General features: G+C 34.9%; 1 protein-coding gene across 2 annotated transcripts in view; it reads right to left on the bottom strand.

The window, feature by feature from the left end:
- Nucleotides 1–492: 492 nt before the first annotated feature.
- Nucleotides 493–22810, bottom strand: part of LOC106756208 (DNA polymerase epsilon catalytic subunit A) — a 28849-nt gene continuing 6531 nt past the window's right edge. For both annotated transcript variants that reach the window (XM_014638525.2, XM_014638526.2), the window contains exons 11-49: nt 22035–22118; nt 20961–21125; nt 20690–20866; nt 20285–20398; nt 19949–20053; nt 18924–19042; nt 18646–18817; nt 18481–18575; nt 18138–18243; nt 17962–18041; nt 17676–17852; nt 17206–17293; nt 16990–17070; nt 16436–16579; nt 15901–15996; nt 15181–15381; nt 14995–15049; nt 14770–14912; nt 14220–14689; nt 12721–12856; nt 12440–12637; nt 12270–12344; nt 11126–11316; nt 10784–10964; nt 10625–10689; nt 9718–9856; nt 9522–9623; nt 9186–9269; nt 8613–8687; nt 4942–5001; nt 4587–4849; nt 4407–4455; nt 3314–3474; nt 3049–3115; nt 2289–2399; nt 1972–2142; nt 1683–1880; nt 1186–1292; nt 493–1039 (exon numbers count right to left, since the gene is read on the bottom strand). In XM_014638525.2, coding sequence (XP_014494011.1) covers nt 679–1039; nt 1186–1292; nt 1683–1880; nt 1972–2142; nt 2289–2399; nt 3049–3115; nt 3314–3474; nt 4407–4455; nt 4587–4849; nt 4942–5001; nt 8613–8687; nt 9186–9269; nt 9522–9623; nt 9718–9856; nt 10625–10689; nt 10784–10964; nt 11126–11316; nt 12270–12344; nt 12440–12637; nt 12721–12856; nt 14220–14689; nt 14770–14912; nt 14995–15049; nt 15181–15381; nt 15901–15996; nt 16436–16579; nt 16990–17070; nt 17206–17293; nt 17676–17852; nt 17962–18041; nt 18138–18243; nt 18481–18575; nt 18646–18817; nt 18924–19042; nt 19949–20053; nt 20285–20398; nt 20690–20866; nt 20961–21125; nt 22035–22118 — 5466 coding nt within the window. In that variant the 3' untranslated portion in view covers nt 493–678. The remainder of the gene's footprint in view (nt 1040–1185; nt 1293–1682; nt 1881–1971; nt 2143–2288; nt 2400–3048; nt 3116–3313; nt 3475–4406; nt 4456–4586; nt 4850–4941; nt 5002–8612; nt 8688–9185; nt 9270–9521; nt 9624–9717; nt 9857–10624; nt 10690–10783; nt 10965–11125; nt 11317–12269; nt 12345–12439; nt 12638–12720; nt 12857–14219; nt 14690–14769; nt 14913–14994; nt 15050–15180; nt 15382–15900; nt 15997–16435; nt 16580–16989; nt 17071–17205; nt 17294–17675; nt 17853–17961; nt 18042–18137; nt 18244–18480; nt 18576–18645; nt 18818–18923; nt 19043–19948; nt 20054–20284; nt 20399–20689; nt 20867–20960; nt 21126–22034; nt 22119–22810) is intronic.

The following is a 22810-nucleotide window of genomic DNA, read 5'->3' as shown; positions in this document are numbered from 1 at the left end:
ATGTAGACATTTTACCTTTGATTTTCTCAACAATGATTAAGATTTACTTTAGCCACTAAAGTGGATTGCATTTGAACACTTTAGTGGAGTAAATTCCAATTAAATGATATAAAATTATGTTTTTTGGTTCACATTATTTTACAAAAACAACAAAATTGTCCTTTTTCTAAGATTTATTTATTTTTTCAAAAATCATAGATTCATACGCTTCCGTACTACATCTCTCATTTAAGTATTTATTCTTTAATATATGCATTGGTAAGCATGATTTTGAATGACTGCAAAACTAATATGGCCAAGAGAACTTAAAAATATATTTTTCTTCGGATATTTAGGATCTTAAGATAAAGTGAGTTAATTTTTTAAAACTTTATCTCAAAAAGTTTCCATTAAACCTTATAGAATATTCTCGACATAATACAAAAAACTATCTATAATCTTGGCTACAGTTTCTTAACATTAATAACTTTTTAAGAAGATCAATTTAGTCGCTTATGGTTTTAGGAACTTGCATTGTATGACGACAGAAATATTTCATTAATCACGGTAAACATTTCATTTACACGTAATTTACATCATGGAGATGATAAATAGAATAAAAGAATTGCTTTGAGCAGTGTCAAGGTTGACTAATCTCAATTGATACACTATTTCTCTGATTCTAGGCACTAATTTAAACTATCTAAGTTCTAAAATCCAAGAGGTACACTCTAGGAGAAGCTGGAATTTTTGACGAGATGCTATGTTAAAGAAAACCTGCATCTTTCTGCGAAATTCATTTGCATCTTCCTTGCAACTAAACGAGCCTGCACATGCGCATTGTTCTGCCAAATGTGCAGCTTTCACCTGATGGCACTTGATACACACCACATCTTGCAGGTGGTATAGTCGTTCTCTTTGTCTCACAGTCTGAAGAAGAGCATTTTCCATCACCTCACGGTCATAAGGCTGCCCACACTGTGGCACAGCACAACGCCACTCCTCAGTTAATAAAGCCGAATCCCGGCACAGGTCCAAGTCTCTGCAGTCATTACAATAGCTGAACCCAAAAAAACAAAATTAAAACATGTGAATACAGGAATCTTAATGCCCTTTATTTGCCTCCATGGTTAACATTGTTGCGATAGTCAACCTCTAGTGAGAAATCTTTTGCTCTCCAATAATGAAAACTAGTTAACTTTTTACCTGCATATGACGTTGGATAAGACGAATGAATGACAAGGATCATGAAACTCGGCTTCGGGAGCAAACTCTCTAACACCAACATATTTTAGCAAATTCTTTCTCAACACCTGCAAGTGAACGAACCAATCAGAACTACTGTTTGGATCACCTCAGCGTAGAGACAAGAAAATCAACAGCAGAAGAAAGAAGTCATTCAACCTAAATTACTCAAGGAAATATATGAATCTGCTATGGAATTATATGCATTTAAGAAGGAAATATTTCATGGCCTCTGAAATATATTAGAAGTATTCTATGTGAGAACATACAGCAGCAGTACCACAAAAATATAATATTAATGATAGTATGATGATAAGACCGCATTATGTCATTTAAGGAAAACAAGTACAAAAATTGTAGCAAATCCCTCTTGAAGACATCCTTTATTATGTTATGAAACAAATAAATGAATAGCTGTTAAAAATATTTTTTGCTAGCATTGCTTAAACAATTATTACCAAAACTTCATGCTGCACACTTTGGTCAAGAGCCAGGACAGCACAGACATGCTTGATAAATTCCAAGGCAGCATCCCCTCTATGTAATTCAGGGCCTGGTGATATACTCTGGTTGTTTTCTGATTTGCTCACCCCCTTCATATGACGACTAATATCGTGAACAATTCCCAGCAGTTTGTCCGCAAAGTAAGAGCTAATCTGTGGAATAGAATATGCAAAAACAAAATAAGTATAAACTAATCCTTCGAAAGAAGAAAACATGCAATTTCAGTTACTTCTGCTGTTATACCTGTTCTTTGATATACTCTGTTATTTCTGATTCAAAAGCAGCTGCAGCTCCAATGCTTATTGATGGAGTACAGGTGTCACCATCCTGAAATGAGGCCCTGATTTGTGCTTGGTTTTGTGCATAATTCCAGGGAATATACATGAATTGAGAAACGATGAAAACAAAATGGTCCTGTAGATAGCCATAATATGAACAACAAAGACATGAAGAACGCAGAACAGCTCCTGTATTAAATTACTGGACTTCGATTTTAAATACAGTACATTAATCTTCAAATGTAAAGACACCTTCCTTGGACTTTTCACAAGGTAACTTACTTGGACTTTTTTTGGCAAGTATTCAGCAATGTTCCAGCTTGATATAATGTCTACTTGGGATTTATCATTCATGGCTTCATCAGATTTTACTGGTATTCCACCATAGTTATACTGCACGCAGAAAATCACAATGACAACAATATATGATTATATTATGTTGGAGTGAATAAGATACAAATAAAAATACACTAAAAATACACTAACTTTTCAAAGTTGTACAGTAAAAACTAATGACCTTTACTAGTAATTAGATCATTAAGCACTTGGTCACGATCAGTATGCATTTGATGTCAAACACAGTATAACCCAACTGGAAACAAGGACTGCTAGGGATTTGTAATATTTGGTTGACAACTACTATCACACCATTACCAAATCATATACTAGCTTCATCAATCAAGCATATTTCCCTTTTCCTCGATTAGAATCAGTGAAGAAACTCTAGAACTCATTTTGGCATCAGAATCAAAACCTCTACCGCAAAGATGCTATTTCACATACCGACAACCCAACATTATATCAAATACTTTCTCACTAATTATAAGAAATTTTTTATTTCCCGTGCCTTTGTAAACATCCAAAGTTCAATCATATTATTTTTCTAACCAACCATTAAGAATTATAATTATCAAATATGTGTGGCAGACCTGTATTAATTAATTATTATTCGTAGGTGCAAAGCAATCCCCAGGCCATCACAATTGCTTCAGAAATAATTTGAAGAAAAAAATACCTTGCGAGTGTAATTAAAACACAATACCTGATCCATGAATAGCAACGAGCACCAGAACTGTAGTGGTTCAAGCTCAATCCATTCAAATAAATCTCTACAAAAATAAATAATACAGGGTTACATAAAACAAGAAGCATCAGTCTAATGTCAATTAAGTTGAATTTAACAGAAAAGGAAAAAGACTCAACTGAGTTATTTTTTCATTACAACTTTATGCAATTCATTTAAATTATCCAAAGCGAAACAATTAGATAATAAAAGAAAACTAATTTATGACTTTTGCCATACCGACCTAGATTGTATAGTTCTTAGCAAACTGTCACAGTAAGCTTTAGCTCTAGACAAATCATATTTCCCTGTGTCTATAATAATCTTCGTGAAGTTTGCAAATACAATTGTAGCACCTAACTTGCGAAACTCTGCCAACAGCAATGCAAAGACCTTTTGCATGACCTATAAATATCAATGCAATCAATAGACATTAGTGACATTCAATTAAAAGAATTTAGTCAATATATTTAAATCACAATGAAATGAACTAATAAAGGCACACAAAAAAAAACCCAATTTAGAGGTAGGAAAGCACATACTATATTATGATAAGAAAGGGAAAAATAAAAAAATGAATTTAATTACATTTGGGAGTGTTCCCGATACAATTTGGTTCAGTTTCCACAAAAAAATCATCTGAACCAATAAAAAACATGTGTGGTGCAGTTTGGTTCGGTTGGAATTAATTATGCAATCCGAACCAAACTATTGCAGTTTGAGTTGGTTCAGTTTTTGCAATTTCAAAACAATTTTGCAACATTTTATTTTTTGAACAAGCATTTAACTTAAAAACCATTACCAATGAACGAATTTAAAGCAAAATATTACATAATAGTTGTTGTCAAACATTTCATAATTACAGTAAAAAATACAAAACAAGATAACCATGATGAAAAGTCAAATAATTCTATACGACATTAATGACAAAGTCAACTGCAACAATAAAAACTAGATTTCTGACAGAAGTGGCACTAAGAATAATTTTAATTGAAAAATGCAAAGATCTAAATACTATATAAATTAAACCATATTCAAATTTAATGAACAGCTCAATTGCAATAAACGAAATTTACTTATATTTAAAAAAATAAAAATAACATGGAAATAATAAATAGAATGCACTAGGCAATTTGGTTTGGTTTTCAATCCCACACCACCAACTAAACCAAACTGAGTGGTCTGGAGGAAGAATAAAAAAACTAAATACAATTCAATGAATTTGGTTTCACAGTGGGCAGTTATTCAGTTCGATTTTCTGTTTTCCAATTAGGATGGCTCGCTTTTAAACACCCCTAATTTCACTCACTGTAGAGCTTTTAATGTAAATTGTTTACCTTGTGGAGTAGCTGGTGGAGAGCTGGATCATGAAGTTTTGATTTAGGGCTGCAATGTGGAAAGCAGAACAGGAATTAATTAGACAAAAAAATACTAGGACTGTTAATATCTCAGGTAGTGTGGACCCATAAGCCCATTTGTGTGGTTGTTTAACAACGGCTAAAGAATGTAGTAAAAACCTGCAAAGCCATCTGTACAGATGCTGCAAAATTGAATCAGCATAAACATTTCCTGATGTCACTGCATCTGCTAGGCACCGCTGGATCAACTGCTTAAGGACTCGAAAGGCATGTGCACAAGAGGTAGACTCATCAAAACCATTCTGATCATTCATAGAAAATGCTCCAGAATCATGTTCATGAACAAATCCTAATAGAGTGCCTCCTTCCATTTCATTAACTAGGCTGTATTTGAGTAGAGCATTTACAGCCAGGTGGTGTATCTGCATACAAATTAATTAATAAATAAAAATAAAATCATCATTAACTTTTAATTCTCATTCAATATGGGGAAAGTAACTTTAGATCATTGAACCTTTAACTCCACGGTTACGTTTCTATAAGCTCCAGGATATGTAAGAACAGGTTGTTGGACCTAATTTCAAATAGCACAGAAGTCAAGTTGAGTAATCAAATATAAGCATTTTAAATCATCAAATAAATAACACATAATGAGGGAAAATTATTCTCCGGTGACAATAGTGGCACACTTTAGTATTTATTCAAAAACCATTGGAACCCACATTTAAAATCTTATCATGTATATCAGTCAGTGATAGGATACATGGGAAAGGACTTAATGGGTTAGACTAGAAGGGGAGGAAGTCTATAAATAAGACCCGGGTTGTGTCAAGGGGGTATCACGAATATATTTTGTAAAGTCAGGCTTTGGCTTGTATAGAGAGGTTATGCTCTCAAGGGAGGTTATGCTCCCGGTCTCTATTCTTTGTGCATACCCATTCTTGAGCAATAATACAGTTCTTTCTTTCATCTTTGGTTATTTTGTTTGCTATTGAGAGAGTTTTGGTTAGGTTCAATACACAGGAACCTAACAATTTGGTCCGACCTACTGGATATGCTTGGGAGGGGACTGCCAGATCAAGAAGCCATCAAGAAAACTGATCAAGAAACTGCGGGATCCCAATTGGGCACGTTAGCAATAATGGAGAGAGATACGGAGGGAAAGTTGGAGGCAATAGAGATTACCATGAAGGAGATAAAAGCGGAGTCAGCCGCCATACGAAAAGATCTGCGGCAGATAATGAGGAGGATACTGGGAACGAACACCAATAACGTGGAGGGGCATTTTGACGATAATCCACTTCGACATGTTGGGGAAGTTGGAGGCAGAGGGGTTGGAGGCCACAATGATGATCAAAGACCGTGGCGGAAAAAGGTGGATTTGTCTACGTTTGAAGGGGTGGAGCCCCTTAGTTGGATCAAAAGGGTGGAGAGGTTCTTTGATATCCAGAAGGTGAACGGCGACGAAGACAACGTGGAGCTGGCTTACGTCAGCATGGAGGGGAGTGCGGCTTATTGGTTCAAAGTCTGGAAAGAAAAGGCCAAGAACCGTTCTTGGGAGGGCTTGAAGGCAGCCTCGATCAACCGCTTTGGAGGAGGTGTTTGAGAGATTGGCGACAGTGCGCCAAGAAGGAACGGTGGAGGAATTCGTTCGCGAATTCAAGACTTTGATGGGACAGACCAAGGTCGTACCTGAAGAACAAGTATTGGGCTATTTCCTAGCCGGATTACGTGAGGACATTAAGGGATAGGTGAGGATTCAAGATCCCCAAGAGTTGATGGTAGCAATGCGAGTCGCACACGACGCGGAGGAGGCGATGTTACGAGCGAGAGAGGGCAACTGGAATGGGTTCAAAAGTAACCCATCTGGGTCGCGATTGACGGGGGTAATGGTGCGATCAGAGCCTACTAGACCTACGGTGTACCAGTCCGGAGGAGTGGAGAAGATGGGGTCGGTGCAGAGAGAAAGAGTCGTAACCAGTTCAACAGCGAGGGTGAGCACCATGGGGAAAAACGACAACAGAGGCATAATGGTGAGGAACCTTCCTTACCTAGAATTCCTTAAGAGGAAAGAAGAGGGCTGGTGTTTTCGTTGTGGAGGGTCGTTCGCACCTGGCCACCATTGCACCGAGAGAAGCCTGCGCGTGCTACTTTTAGCAGAAGATGAGGAGGAAGTCGTGAGTGAGGAAGGGGTGGAACCTGAAACGGAGTCCAGGGTGTTGTTCGCCTGCTCAGCAGAAGGGATGACCTCACCTAAAACGATGAAGTGGACGGGGTGGATCGGAGGAAGAAGCATGGTGGTGCTCGTTGATAGTGGCGCCAGCCACAATTTTCTCAGTCGGGAGTTAGTGGAGGAATTGAAGTTACCTTTGATTAACACTCAACTGTATCTGGTGAGCCTGGGAGATGGGCGGAAGAAAATGACCATGGGACGTTGTGAAAAAATTCGATTGAGTTTGGGAGAAGTTGCGGTAGAGGAAGACTTTTATTTGTTCAACTTGGGGGGTGTAGATATTATTTTAGGCGTAGTTTGGTTGGCTAAGTTGGGAGAGGTGATGATAAATTGGAAAGAAATGACCATGGGGTATTTCCTGGCGGGTAAAAGGGTAAGAGAAAAAGGGGACCCTGTTTTGTCCAGACAGCAGGTGGAACTGAAAACTCTCCTCAAGCTTGCAAATGCTGAAAGGTGGACATGGGTTTGGAAAACGGGTCGAGTGGAGAATGAGGTGGACAGAGAGAGGCAAAGTGATTTGACTGCTGTGCAGGAAGCAAAGCTGAGTGCAGGTCTGCACTGGCACTACAAGGTGTTTCAGGAGAATAAAGGGCTGCCTCCACCTCGGGATAAGGAGCACCGCATCCCTCTTATTGTTTCTGGGAAGGAAAGAGAAAGAGATATCAGTGCAGAAGACAAAAACTGTGATAGAAATATTGTTGGTGTTGCTGCCCAGGACATGGCAAAAGTTGCTGTTTTCAGGAGAGATAGTGGGATAGGTCGTGGTATGCATGTCAAAACAGTGAAGAAGGGTGAAGATAAAGGAAAGAAGGCAGAATATGGTGGGAACATGGTGACTGTTATGGCTGAAAAAAAAGTAGAAGATGCAGTTGTTTGGAGTAGCGAAAAATTCATCAGAGAATTCAAGACATGGTTGTCACAAACATATAAAACACTAGAAGACCAATGGCAGGGATATTTTTTTGCAAGACTGCAATACGACATTCAGAGGAAACCAATTGCTCAACATGATGATGATGAAGAAATTGGATGGCCAGATCAACAAGTTCTTTCCTTTTTAGCTTCTAGGATGAACAAATCTGGACAAGGAAAAAGGGCTTAGGCAGTGCTGCTGCTACAAAAATACAAAAAAAGTTTTGGAGTTGAAAGAAGAGAAAAAAATTGTTAACTAATGGATTCTCTTCAGATGAAAACAAAATGATGAAGAGGAGCCAAGCGACCCAGTTTTTTGGTTCCAACCTTGAGGACAAGGTGGTTTTGCAGTGGTGGGTAATGATAGGATACATGGGAAAGGACTTAATGGGTTAGACTAGAAGGGGAGGAAGTCTATAAATAAGACCCGGTTTGTGTCAAGGGGGTATCACGAATATATTTTGTAAAGTCGGGCTTTGACTTGTGTAGAGAGGTTATGCTCTCAAGGGAGGTTATGCTCCCGGTCTCTATTCTTTGTGCATACCCATTCTTGAGCAATAATACAGTTCTTTCTTTCATCTTTGGATGTTCTGTTTGCTATTGAGAGAGTTTTGGTTAGGTTCAATACATAGGAACCTAACAGTCAGAGTGGTGAATTAGTTCATTATTAATCTATTACTAAATTTGGGAGAGTTCCCAAAAGATAACATCTGTTATAAAAGAACAAGTTAATCATGGCAGTCATGTTATAAAAGGTTGTTACTGCTTAATTAATATTTGTAAAAGAATAAATTAACATCAGAGTGGTTGAGTACACTACAACAAAAATCAGAGTGGCTGAGTACAGTACAACAAAAATCAGAGTGGCTGAGTACAGTACAATAAGTGCAGCTTTCATAAGAATACAGAAATCATTTTTATTCTCAATAACAACAACAATAATAATAATAATAATATTTATTTCAAAATTTATAAGTGGAAAACATTAGGGTCTGCAAAAAATTGAGATAATAAAGAACCAAAATAACTCCGTGGCATACCTCATCAACAAAAAAGTTCTGTTCGCCATTAATCCCACCTAAATCTGGAAGGCCATCATCAGATATCCAAAGAACCTGTACAAATGGAAATCTCCTTCATGAATTATCATTTTAGGAACTGTATAATGAATTACAAAATGTTCAACCCTGTGCTCTAAATAATCACAAACTCACATTTGAACATACCAAAGATAAAACTATTTTTTGTTCATGTGAGGACACAAGATGTAAAACATCAAAAACAAAAGAAAGAGCAATAAATTTTCTTTTTGTTGACAAGTCTTAGAAAGTGGATTTATATCTTACTCAACAACAAAACTAATAAGGAAAGATTTGCATCCACTCATTTAGTATAAGTTGACCATAGTCTTAATTGATTTGGGATATCCAACATATTCTCTCACATTGAGAACCATCTCAAACATGAGACTAGATATTTTTGACTAATTAGATAGCAAATCGATTGTAGATGACATGTTATACCCGACAAGTCAATTTCGTTGGATTAAATCAGACATAAACTCACTTGCTAAATATGATATTACAAAACTTCAATCAAATTAAAATTAAAACCTGTTGATTATCACGCAATGCTCTTGAAAAGAAGATATCTGCCATAAATATGAGCCAGTCAAGTTCAAAGTTCCCCAGGGGTACCTGCAAAGGACATGCACAAGAAAACAAAATGTCATACAAATTACAAAATATAACTTCTCAACTAAAAAGTATTTCCCCTGCAGGAACAATTAATGGCATATAAAGAGAGCTACGTATTTTTTACTTGTCTTAAATAACCACTTTTGTTAATTGAACTTTCCTAAACTATAAATTTCTTTTACAAACAAATATTTTTCTCTATTTTTTTGTTAATCTCCCCCCAGTTATGTTTCTAAAGATTGAAGTACTTACATGGGCATATCTTGAGAGAGCAATTCTTTCATTTAACCATTGGACTGATGCAGCACAACGTTGCATTCCAACTTTACCAGCAGTTTGTTGCCATCCAAGAATCTAAACAATGACAAAATTACTTATATTATTAAAAAATACAAAGGTCTAGTTACAGATATGCTTGAAAAGGACTACTTGTTTCAAACATTTTTACCTGGTACTGACTATCACGTGCATTATAAGGAACACTCAGGCATGGAAAATCATCAAGAGCACGGATGCCCAATTTTACCAATTGAACATTAGGGCATTCAGTGACAGCAACCATAGGCACGTGATTTTCCCTTCCGTGACTAAGATTGAGAGAAGTGCAAAATAACTTAGTCCAAAAAATGTAAACAGAATATGGCATTTTAGAATTTCAGAGCTTGTCGAATTTCATAAAATAAATAAATGGAAAGCCTCAATCTTTAAGGACCATAAAGATTAGCATTGTCAAAATTTAAATCTGCTATCACTCTGCAATCTCCTTTTGAACATTAATTAATGTAACATTCCACATAAGACAAAAAATTAACTTACCCATATATGATAGTCAATATGGAATTTATCGGTTAAAATCAGATTCAGACAGAACAAACCTTATTTATATTATAATATAAACTCAAGTGCTACTACATTATCTACATTACTCAATATTCAAAATCTTGTTTCACTAATGTTACACTACAGGCAACAAACCCACCCTAAAAGAAATTGTATGAGAAAACTCCCCCATGTTCTTCACGTTTTAAGAACTTCATACTCTATGAGAAAAGTCCCTCGGCTCTTTGTTATAGGTAAAATTCTAAAAACTTTACTTACAGAAAAATCATTTTATAAAATCCATGAAGCATTAGATATTTTTTTTTGAAGTCTACCTTTCATCTCCAATTACATTATGTTTAATTCCTCTACTCTACTCGTCCCTAAAAAAGTTCTACTTCTCCAATAACAGCATATTGAAATTTGAGACATTAGAATGATAATTAAGGTGAAGAGAGAAATTAAGAGAGATTTAAATAAATGTATTTCTGAAACGTTCAAAGAGCGTTATAGTAAACCAAGATAGAATAGATAACCTGTGACTATTTATTGCTCTTTGCATCAATGTTTCAGCATCCTTGACATGTGCGACATAGTCCACCTGTATATAGGACATAATTATACTCAAACCTGATACAGATTAGTTTTTAAGTGATACTACAAAGTAAACAATCAGAAAAATGTAGCAGACTTACCTTAAAATTAATGTCATTCCTCGGAGGTGGCTCAATAGACAAAGCCTGGCAAGCATCATGAAATTGTCTTTCAAGAAAAGTCGGTAATAAATCTTTGTTTTGATAGGGATTAACCACCACAACAGTTATTGCTTTTGATGCAGGAAAATATCCAACATATATAGCCCGTCCCTCAGAGATGCTGAAATTCATAAAGGAGTATTAAATATGAAACTAAAGCTTTGAATATATTGGAAGAAAAGTAAAAAAAATAACACGAAGTTTCAAAGCAAATACAACTATACGCTTTTAACAAAAATGAGTGAAGAAAATAATCTCTATAAATAAGGAGCCTCCACTTACCTGTGGTACAAATAAAAGAAGGATAAAGACTGTTCAAGATAAACACATTCTGTCGTAGTCTTCATGTGCAATTCACTCAAATTCCATGGTTCATGCAGAGTACGTTTATTAGCAGTTTTGTCCACCTTACATACGCAACCAAGCTGGATTATAGCATTAAACTCCAGTGGCACCTTAGTTTCATATATCCCCTGATATAAAATTGTCCATTAAATTCAATGTAACTACACTGATCATATATATTTTACACTATGAATATAATATTCATAATACAATTTAAGCTCTTGATTGTAACTTAGTAACATAAATCCAAGAATTATACGGAGGGTTGTAAAAAAAGATTCAGATTTGAGAGAACTCCAATTTTATACAATATAAAAGATCCTGCCAATTTGGAACACAAATAGACCTTTCGCACATTGCCAAATTCATATAACCTAAGTTTATAATAAAAAAACCACAGTTCATATCACAATCAGTCAATGTTGGAAAGTTCTACTTTATCATGAGCCAGTCTAGTAATTTGCTAATCAAATGAAAGACACTATAAGCCAGGAAAATATTTTGAATGAACAGTGCATATTTAATGCCTTGCTCGGAAGAAAAAAGAATCTAGTAGAACTATGTTTTAATGAGGCCAACCATACTCTTATAAATAGATGGCACATACAAGTGTTCAACACTGAAAAAACTACCTTTAACCCTGGGTAAAAGATAAAGACAACTTCGTATATATTGAGGTCAAACTACCAGCTAGTAAAATACAAGAATTTACTGTACATCAAATTAACAACAAAATATTGGGTGAACAACAAATTGTTACTCCATTCAATAACTTTTTGTATATGTTAAATTCCAATAATATAACCATTGACTACATTGATATGATCTCAATGCTTATGCATACCAAATTTTCAATAAATTGGGCATCTATATCTAGATCGTCTTATAGTAGACATTTGCTTAGATTTTCAAAATTTATATTTTGAAATTTTATAAAAATTAAGTTAATCTATGCAATAACATCTTTTAAAGATTGGATTATTAAACTTTAATATATATACAATTATTGAATGTAATAACATGATCCTCACTCCTGCTACATACACACACACACACAAGATGATTTAGTCAGTATGCTGACCTCAATATCAGGATCCGCTAGAAGAGTTGCAAGTTTTTTGCTTACTTCCCCATATTGAATTTCACTAATTGAGACCTGCAAAATTTTCAACTTAATAATGATACATTTCAATGAAAAAGTTAACAAAATCTACTGAAACTGAAAAATATAGAAGCAATAACACCACCTACCTCATATAAGTTATAATTCAGCCTTCCATGAGGAAGATTCTTGTTAACACGTTTACCCATAAATTCTTCAGTAATTGGAGATCTTGAATTGAGGTAAAAGACTCTGGGAACAGAAACAGGAATCTTATGCATACTCCCATCAACAACCACCCAAGCAAAAAATTGGCCTATCAGTGAACTGGGAACTAATTGTATTATCTGAACCACAAAAATGGAAAAGAAATTTTAAAAATCATACCAGTCATAAAGAAAATTGACTACTTGCAAAAAGTTAACCTTACCTGCCAATGACACTTCGTTAAGTCTACCTCAAGCCTTTTAAGATATGAACTGACATGACTTCTTCCTAGATTCCTCTTACCATTCATTTGTTCAGAAACACCATTCATGCGATTAGATATCTTTGATTTCTCCAATCTGGGAAACAAAAATCTCTTCTTTAGTCAGGTTTTTGTCCAACAATCAATGTTCAATGTATGGCTTAAAGGATGGTTGGTCAATTAATAATTTATTTTTATCAACAATGTTAGTTGTTAGTATTTGCTAGTGGAGGAAGTTGAACCTACAACCTCTACAACCGTTCCTTCCAAATCCATCAAATCAACCTTATATATCCCAAGTGTTAGTGTGGGGAATTGAACCACAACCTTTCCCACCCTTCCTTCTAACTTTACCATTAAGTTAATCTTATATCTCCGGTTGGTCAGTTAATAGTAAAGTCAGTCAAACAATGATATGAACGAAACATTATAAACTTCAAAACAGGGAAAAATCTTCGACAACAATTACCACACCATGAAAGCCATCCATTGTAGTAAGAGATATTGCACCAAGTCTTGGTGGAATGGCAAGAAGGGGCAGAGAAGGCGCTACTTGGGAAGACAGGGCAACCATCCAGGATCAGTATCATAAGTTCAACCTTGAGGACAAGGTTGTCGATGGAGAGGGGGTAATGATAGGATATTGAGAGTGTTGAGAGGAGGAGAAAAACGTTAGTAGCCTAACTGTCTTGACAGTTAGGTAAGGCGGGAATGGGTTTTGTATAAATAGTTAGACGTTAGTAGTAGAGTACACTTTTTGACTCTTTTGTAAACTGTATAAGATCTGTTATTCTTGTTGTGGGGAGGTTAGGCTCTCATATTGTCCACATTCCTTGTATTCTTTTCTATCTAATAATACAAGAGGAGGTTATACAGAGTTCTTGTGTCGATTCTTATGTGTTAGTGTGGGTTACGATTAGGTTTCATGATTAGAAACCTATCAGTGTTATTCTCAAATCAAATTTAGAGTATCATCTCAATAATACAAAATGACATTTAATGGAATCCACCAAGGTGAACTCTGATTCTGATTGAAAACAACAACAATGATACTGTCCATTTCAATTCTCTTAAGTTTCAATTTCGTTTTCATTTAAGCCAGAAATAGTTTAGTAAGTACTAAAATCTCAAGATGTCACACTAAAGACTTGGGTCACACAAATTCTGAAAAAAAAAAACAATTTCATTATATACAAGAACATAGAAATGCTAAATTCCCCCTTTCGAGCTTTTGTATGTGCTAACTCTATTAGTTATCATGTTAACTGGTGTCTACCAATAAAATTACATGCATAATGCAGAAAAGAAAAGTATTTCAGTAGATGATCCAGTGGATGTAGGTTTAATACATTGTTTTAGCTCTTTCAAACAACCCAAGTCTTTTATTGGGTCTTGCTCTTAATGGGAAGAAACCACACCAAAGAGTTTTCTAATACCAATGCATGAAAGTGGGACTTTACCTTTGCTTCTTTCTTCTTTCCAGAATATTTTTCCACATTCGCTTCTTTACTTGAAGCCATCCCTGATAATCTACATTTCTGTCTACCTTTTCATAAGCTTCATCTTGTTGTAATGGTGAAGGTAGATTTTTCTTGCTGCTATTATGTTTACTATGCTCTTGCTCCAAATCTTGTTGATCACTGAGCTTCCTTGAATTTTGTTCATTATTAGCTTCATAATGCCTTATAATTGGTCTAGGTCCGTATGTAGAACTCCTACCCTTGTTTCCAAAGTCCTCTAACTCATTAAGAATCTCATCATCCATCACAAGAGAGACACAATTTGAGTCATTATGCTTTTCTGAGTGCTTGTTCTTGTTCATTGATTTAAAGGCATCAACTATTTTCCGTTGGCGAAACTTGTCCTCCTTCTCACGAACCTTTTTGTGCAACCAATCAGGATGAGCTACCCTAGGGACAGGGTTTGAAACCTGCAGGCATTAAACTCCTTTAGAAAAAAGAGCAAACAAGATTGGATTATTTCAAATCCAGACAAAAGAATTCAATAAACCTTTTGCATTGCAGCAGGAATAGTGACAATCTTTTGAATTGCAGAACTAAGCCGCTGCTTGTAATAGGACCAATCAATTATCGAACGAATGGCAACTTCCAATGAAACTTTGCACCATTTTCGGACATAGAACTTCATTACCTCTGCATATATTAAGCATACACCTATTTAGAATATGAAATACAATCATTTTGTTTTATCAAGTTAAGAAAGTAAAAAAGTTACCAGCATCAGTTTCAAATATTGCCACAGGAATAGCACGCTCACTAACTGGTGTGCCCTGCAAAGGCAATAACCTTTTAAAATAAAAGTAACTAGGAGATAAAGAAGTTGTGATGATTGTAGGTAGATGAAAAAGGGAAAATATATATTTGCAATTCACAAATTTTCTATATCAAACATGGACCACACCTTTGGTTCACTTGCAACTATGTACTGACATCGAAGACCTTTATCTTTGACCATTGTATCTCCAAGAAAGTCAGCTAGACGCTTAGCAGTGGTAACAGCACAAGACTTCTGCTCACCATAATCAGCTAAAGATTTGCTCATGGTACTTGATTCTGATATATAATCAAGCAACTCACTGTCTGCGATATCCTTTCCCTGGTTCTGTATGACAAAGATTTGATAAAATAAGGAAGCAAAAAAGTTGTACCTAGTCATGAGCATCAATATCTTAAAACTAATTTGAACCAAACATGTATGAACTCTCTGTTAGACCTCTTATAAGTAAGCACTATAAGAGGAGAAACCAGAAATAAATAGGACAGTTATTGTAATAGTTTTTGACAGTTTTGTGTTCAGTTTGACAGTTTTCCATATTTTATTCGGGCCAAGCATAACTTCTTTTAGGCAGTTATCAGAACAGGAGAAAAATAGAGAAAGGGAGGGAAAAAGGCATATTAGACTGGAGAGAAAATTTGGAAAGCGAGATACCAAGCTCTCGGTAACTTGGAAGATGCATACTGTCCTAAGTGTTGTTCTATTTCAGTTTATGTGTTCCATTGTGTTCTGTGTAATCTGGTAAATTATAGACCAGATCTCGTGAGAGTTATTTAATACAATTTCTACACGAGTTGGTTTCTATCACTCTTAATAATCATTAAATTGTTTTAGCAACTAGCATACATCAAGAAGATCAAGCCAGCGGTTTGCCACCGAAGCAACAGCTGAATAGCATTCTTCTAATGATGAACCATGGAGAAACTTGTCAAAAAGTTCAGCCTGTGACAAGAAAAGTGTTTCACATTAGAAAAAATTGAGAAAAGAACAGTCATAAAAAAGAACCTCAACATTGAACAAAATGTTTTTATTTTTTAAATGTGATGGCAATGCATTAAGGAAAAATACATAAAGATAATTTCATCAAATCTATTAGACGAGCCAATCCACAAAATAGACACCCACTAAGTTTGGGGGTACTATTTCCGCAAATTAGAATGTATAATATAGTTACCAAATTTTGTGAAAAGAATCAGCTATTGCTTATAAACATTAATTCACCCACTTTAATCAGTTTTAGTTCTACCGATGTTAACATCTTCACTTATCAGCCTTGTATTAAAAACATTGACAGGTTTATCATTCCCACGAACAGGCATCAGGGAGAATATTGTATGGCATTGCAATTGAAGATGATGATCACAATTCTTTATCAATATACCTGGAAAACTTTGATTAGCTTCAGTTCACCTCTGCGCTTGATCTCAAAACCTTTAAGCTCTGCAAGAGTTCCGTCATCATTAAAAACAGCATATCGCTTCTTAATCAAAATTCCTTCTTCCTTGGAAGCAGGAAGGATCATTGCCTACACCAAATCAAAGCCATGTAAGCAATTTACATATAGTAAATCTTAGAATTTTAATTAAGCATAACTTAACCCCTTAAAATTGGTTTGGAACCTAAGGGCTGCCTCCCAACACTATGTTAGAATTATCTCAAGTCAATATAAAGACTTGAGTTTTTCCCGATACAACATGGCCAGCAGAATTTGGTTTTGTGTGGAACCAATGGGATGATGGGTGGCCCAATAATAGATCTACAATAAACTCAGATATCATCATATATTTTGGGTTTTATGCTTAAGCCAACACTATAAAATCTACTCATAAAGTGAGAATTGTCCCCTGCTTATAGTTGCTACTTTAGTCTATCACTAATAAATCAATAGTAAGACTCGGGAAATCATGTAAATCATAGAATATCCCTACATTTTACCTTGTATGGCCCATCCACCTCAAATTCAATAGAGCATTCACTATGAGTTGTATAAGTTTTCCTGATTGGATCTGTGAGTGTCTGTCAGAAAATTGAAAGAATGAATTAATAACAACCAATAGCAAAGCAACTGCACTAACTGCAAAACAGAGTCAGAAGAGTCTGTATCATATTGTGAATTAAATAAATCATTTACTAATAATATTACAAGCTGACCTGATATTGATCATTTGTATTATTTATTGCCACATCAACATTAAGCATAACACAAGGGTATGATATTGTGAACTTCTTCTTTGGGTCTCTGAAATCCATTAAATATTATAATTATTACTAGATTTCTATCAAGAGCACTCAAAATTATTAATAATTAGATAGAGAAAGTGACGATTTGGAAGAAAGACAGGGTAAAAAAGTAGGAAGCAATATATTGGCTACAGCTAACATCTCAAACTACACTGAAGGCATGAGGAATGATACAAGAACATCCAATCATCCTTATTAAAAATTAGGCACCCAAATAAATGTCCCTTAATATTGGATGTCAGCAATTTCCTAAAATTCTTCATTATATGAACAAATTAAACAATGATTGTCTTAGAATAGCCAGTGTTAAGCAACTAAAAGAAAAACAATCAACTAAAATTTCAAAACATGTAGTGTAATTATATATGAATAGAGCATACTTTGTTTTAAAAGTGAAATTTTCTGGAAAAGATCCAGGTAGTGCACACCAAATACCATCCGTATCTAGTTCAAGTGGTTTTCCTATTTTTTCTACTAGCAAGCGGGCATTTTGAATTATTTTTGCACCAGTATATGTCACTACTCCAGCCATTTCCATAGAATACCATCTTGCACCCCTGTAAGATAAACATCAACACAAGGGATGATTCGGGAGGAAAAAATAGAAAATGAAACTAAATGAACTCCAATGAAACTTCAGGAAAATATGAAGTTCCATTTACTTACTTGCGCATGACATATCCATAAAAGGAATTAAGTATACACTTGTGAGCAAGTTGCAATGAATCATAAAGCACAACCATATCCTGATGCATGAAATAATTATAATTAAATCCTGTCATAATCGAGTATTGTTCATAGTAAATGAATAACTTGTTGAAGAACCTACAAGTTACTTATACCTGTGCTTCTTGGATCTTCATAGAATTTCCACTAGCCTTGGCCTCTGACAATTTCCCCTTCCAGACCTTATTGAGACCTTTATATTCGTATCTTCTATCCCGGAAACTTGAATAAGATAGCACAAAATAAGGGCTTAGTAGACGGCAAGCAACAAAAGAAAAAAGTATAGTAGAAAGTTAAAGAAATTATAAGGTTAGGACACACTGTATCTATGGACTGTATAACTTATATGTTCCTCAGCTTATGAACATCTAAGGTGATAATAATTACTTTCTGCCTCTAACTACATATGCAAAGGTTAACTTTACCATTCAAAATTAATCTTCAATGATATTTACTCACCTGCGAACAGTGTCAACATAAAATGGATTTTCCCGCATGCAGATTCCTGCTTCACGAATTTCAGTAACAGGTTTGTCAAGTACCCGCTTATATGCCTGTGGAATCCATCAAGATTTAGTAATCATGCATTATTCAATCAAACATGTTCAATGAAACAGCCATAACCTTCTGGCAGTATTTCTTTAAACGATCTTTCAGTCTTGATTTTTGCTCTGACTTGGGAAGGTCAAGAAAGGATTTCGATGACCTCTTCTCAGAATAGCGGGGTAAGGATTTGTTGTTCTCAGAATCATCAACAAACTCTGATTCTATTTGTGTCTTTAAAGCATAGTAGTCACTGAAGGATTTCAAATAAAAGTTATAGTCAATAGTTTATTAAGTTTCTAAAAAATTCCTCAAAAGATCAGCAGAACAGGAAACATTAAGTGAAAAGAAAATTACACCTTTTCTTTGCAATGAATGTTTCTCCACGCCAAACCCACTCAAGCTTACGTAGGCAAGTCTTTCCAGGACGATTAAAATCACATGCAGTGCAGACTTCATCGGTAACAATTGATGGTGGCTGCAATTATGAATGAGAAGAATGGGAGGTTCGTATTATCGGAGTTTCAAAATTCAGGATGAAAATCTTAGTGGAAGATATGAAGCAGAAATCAACAACGATATGCTTAGCTCCTAGCATTTTACATCATATGCTTATCCACACTAAATGTTTACCATAAAAAGATCAGAAATTGTTGTGATAATGTTGTGAGATGCATTGCCTCTATCAACAATAATCACAAGTGTGTAAGACCAGAACAACTCCATGCCACCAGCTGAGTATTTTAATATATGCCAGAGACTACACAAATGACATTTTCACATAATATGCCTCAAACTACATATTGTAGTCATCCTCATATTTTACTAGTTTTATTAACATTATTTTGAAAAACCATCTAAGGAAAATAGGAGAGCACTAGGGATATTTTAACAAATATTCAAATTAGTCATGTAACACAGTGTAATGTAGGAACAGAAGAATTCAAACAGATAAACAAATTATCTTATTTTGTCTGCTTTGATAAATAAATTCAGCAATTTATAGAAGTAAAGACTTATTTTCAATTAATAAAACTCGTATACCAGGGTTAGACCCATGCTACCAAGGAAGGTCATTGTGTTCACAAAGGCCTAAATAAGGTCCAATTGAAATTAGGAGAAGGGGTATGAAATGGGTGAGGTAAGAGTAAAATGTGAAGGAAAAGCTACAGTATGAGAATGAGAATCTGAGAAATAAGGGAAAGCTTTATGTTGATAGGGATCGTGTGTTTCTTTCTTTTCAGCTCATAGCTTGGGTCCAAAGGATTTTCTTCCTTGGCTGGGGCATTTTAATACAGACTCACTTCTGGTGGATAGTGTTTATTTCTACCAACATGCATATCCTGCTAAAGTGCAGGAATATAAATTAAAAATATCATCATACCTGAAGTCGGTTTGTTAAAATTATGTTTGGATACATAGCAGCTACATCCAGGTGATAAATGAGGGGACATTCTTCACGTGTTGGCACATCTCGTAAGTTTACAAGCTGCATGCACAATAAGAAGTGGTCATCTCTTATTCAAGGGTATTGAAATTATCAGCAGTTTAGATCACAATAAACAAATGTGCATATCTTAGTCAATGTAATGACATATGAATAGCAAATAATGATCTTAAAATCATAAAATCAAACAATTAAACTACAGCTTTTTATACATGATTATAATACACAAGTAAATACATGAAAATTTGATCAGACAGAAATCAGAATCAGTACCTTTTCCATGATTGCATTTCGTACTTCATCATAATTAGAAACAGATTCCAAATCCATCTTGCCCTCCACTGTTATAGCATACTGTAGATCTCGATCAAGGTTGTTGATTAGTTGCTGGAACCATGCCACTCTATGGTTAGTCAAACATATTTTAAGAAAGATAAACAATATCATAATAGAGTTAATAAAATATAAACTAGTAGAATTATGGGTTTCATGTCTGTTCCAGTGGTGCACCCTTTTGGGCATACACGCAAGAGATTTCCTTATTTTGCAAAGAAAATAATTATAATTGGAAGAAATAATAAGTAAACATATGAAAATTGTTAAAAGATTGTATGACTTGTTTATAATAAAAAGGAGAGCTAGTCACCTGTAAAGTAATTTAAGATAGAAACAACAAACCTGAAAAGCAGATGGCTCTAATGTAAAACTAGATGGGATGTCAGATCTGAATACACCACTTTCAAGACATTCCACATGACCACCAATGTACGTCTCACTCTCAAGAAGATGATTATTATAAAACTTCTCTGTATCAGACTGGTGTTTGTTAGGGCATATAACATTGGCCTTGTATGCCTGTAAAACATGCCAAAACAATTAAACTAAAAGTAGAGGACGTTAGATGAAAAAATTTAAGCAGAGAATTCCACCATGAATACTAAGAGCCCACCTGCACCATAAGCAACATTTCACATAGGGTTCCACTACCTTTGCGCAAAACCTCGTCGGGTGGCATAGGTATAATAGTTGCAAGAGAGAATATAAAGGGATGAACATAAGTTTTATATAAGTAATAAGTTGCCACTGCATCAGAAACAGAATAGGAGGCCATCATCTGCAAATACATTTAAAAAAAATGATTAAGATGTCTCATGACCTGGATGCATAACTTTTCAGATTTTCCAATGTCAAAGTAGAACATACTCCCTAATCCTAAAAAAAAAAAGGCATAAATTAGTGCAAATAAGAAGGGGGCAATTCTCACCCTATGAACTAGCTTTGGGGTCATGTTAGGGTTAAATCCACAATGTAAGATGAAATCAGAGTCTACATCCATTAATGGGTCATTTACCATATTATCTGTGGACCAAGCCTAATAGTTCTAAAGCTGGTACCAGTACCATATATAAGTGGAGGGCCAACCTATGAGTTAGCTTTTGGGGGTTGTAATTGGGGGAAAACACAAATTTCACTTGGCCAAAATAATGTATACATGTGGGGAAACCAAAGTCTTACTAACTGATTTTGTGAGATTAAGTTATCAACTAGGGACAATGCCAAGATCATGTACATAAGTTAAGAGCCAACCCCCACCCTATGAGCTAGCTTTTGAGATTGATTTAGCTCCAAAGCCAAAACCTACATATTTTGCCATAAGTAGAACCCAAAACACTGACAAATTAGGAGACATTTGTTTTACACAAAATATAAGCATAAAGGAAAAGGTCAACTCTTACAAATTACCATAGCAATGTCACTCAAACAATTGTATCCCATTTTATTAGGAAAATAAAACCACAAGTTTTCACTAACCTCCGTTTTGGCGATGAATAGCAGTGGCAATCAAAATGAACACTTATTTTTTGCACAATCATAACAATTAAGCTAACAAGACAAAAAAGGCATTCAAATAATTTTACTACTAATTCACACTCTATTTCATTACATAAAATGATTCATACCCAATACATCATATCAAACCAATTTAATAAAAAATAAAGACATCAGTTCAAATGACTCATACCTGAGGCTTTTCCTTTGCAAATCGAACCATGTCTTCAGGATGCACCTCCACTGGATCATATCCCAACTTTGCTTTTGTAACAGCCTAAAGAAAACAAAGAAATGAAACGGAGAAATTTGGTTAATTAAAAATTTATGAGCTGAGAACTTATTCCTGCTTTCCTTATTATAACATGCAAGGAAACTGTTCAATTTAATATAAAAATAAAGTTCTTTTTCAAAACTAGTAAGTATAAAATTCTAAAATGATTTTCCAAATATAGTAAATAAATTATGCATGGTTAAGTGGATAGCTTGTTGAGCAAATATTAGTTGGCTTCGTGCACACAGCTCATCCTCCTGCAGCTACAGGGTGCCAGGATATAAATGTTTACAATTCTATTGTGGTTGAAAATATATGGTACATTTCCAGCTTGATGATTCAGTGTCACTGAAAAATAAATTGTTAAAGTATGAGTGTATAACTACTTTGCATCAAATAAAACTGTTGCAATTAGTATAGTAGGTGGTTATCAATTAGCTGTAACTGATTTGGTTAGTCGGCTTTAATTGTGAGACATTGGACTCAAAATGTCTATGAAGTAAACAATACAGTCCATTTTATATAAGTTAACTACAAATATAGTTATAGGAGATTTTATTTCTTTATATATGACATGATATGCCTTTGAATCAGATCTATAAAAAATATCCTAACAATTATAAAGTTTCTAATTGAAAAAAACAAAAACTCAAAATATAAAAGAAAAATAAATCCTTATATATAGTCTTAAACAC

This window comes from Vigna radiata, chromosome 2 (assembly GCF_000741045.1).
Source record: "Vigna radiata var. radiata cultivar VC1973A chromosome 2, Vradiata_ver6, whole genome shotgun sequence".
Classification (NCBI taxonomy): Eukaryota; Viridiplantae; Streptophyta; class Magnoliopsida; order Fabales; family Fabaceae; genus Vigna; species Vigna radiata.
The sequence above is the reverse complement of the archived record's forward strand: the minus strand, read 5'-3'. Positions and strand labels throughout refer to the sequence as shown.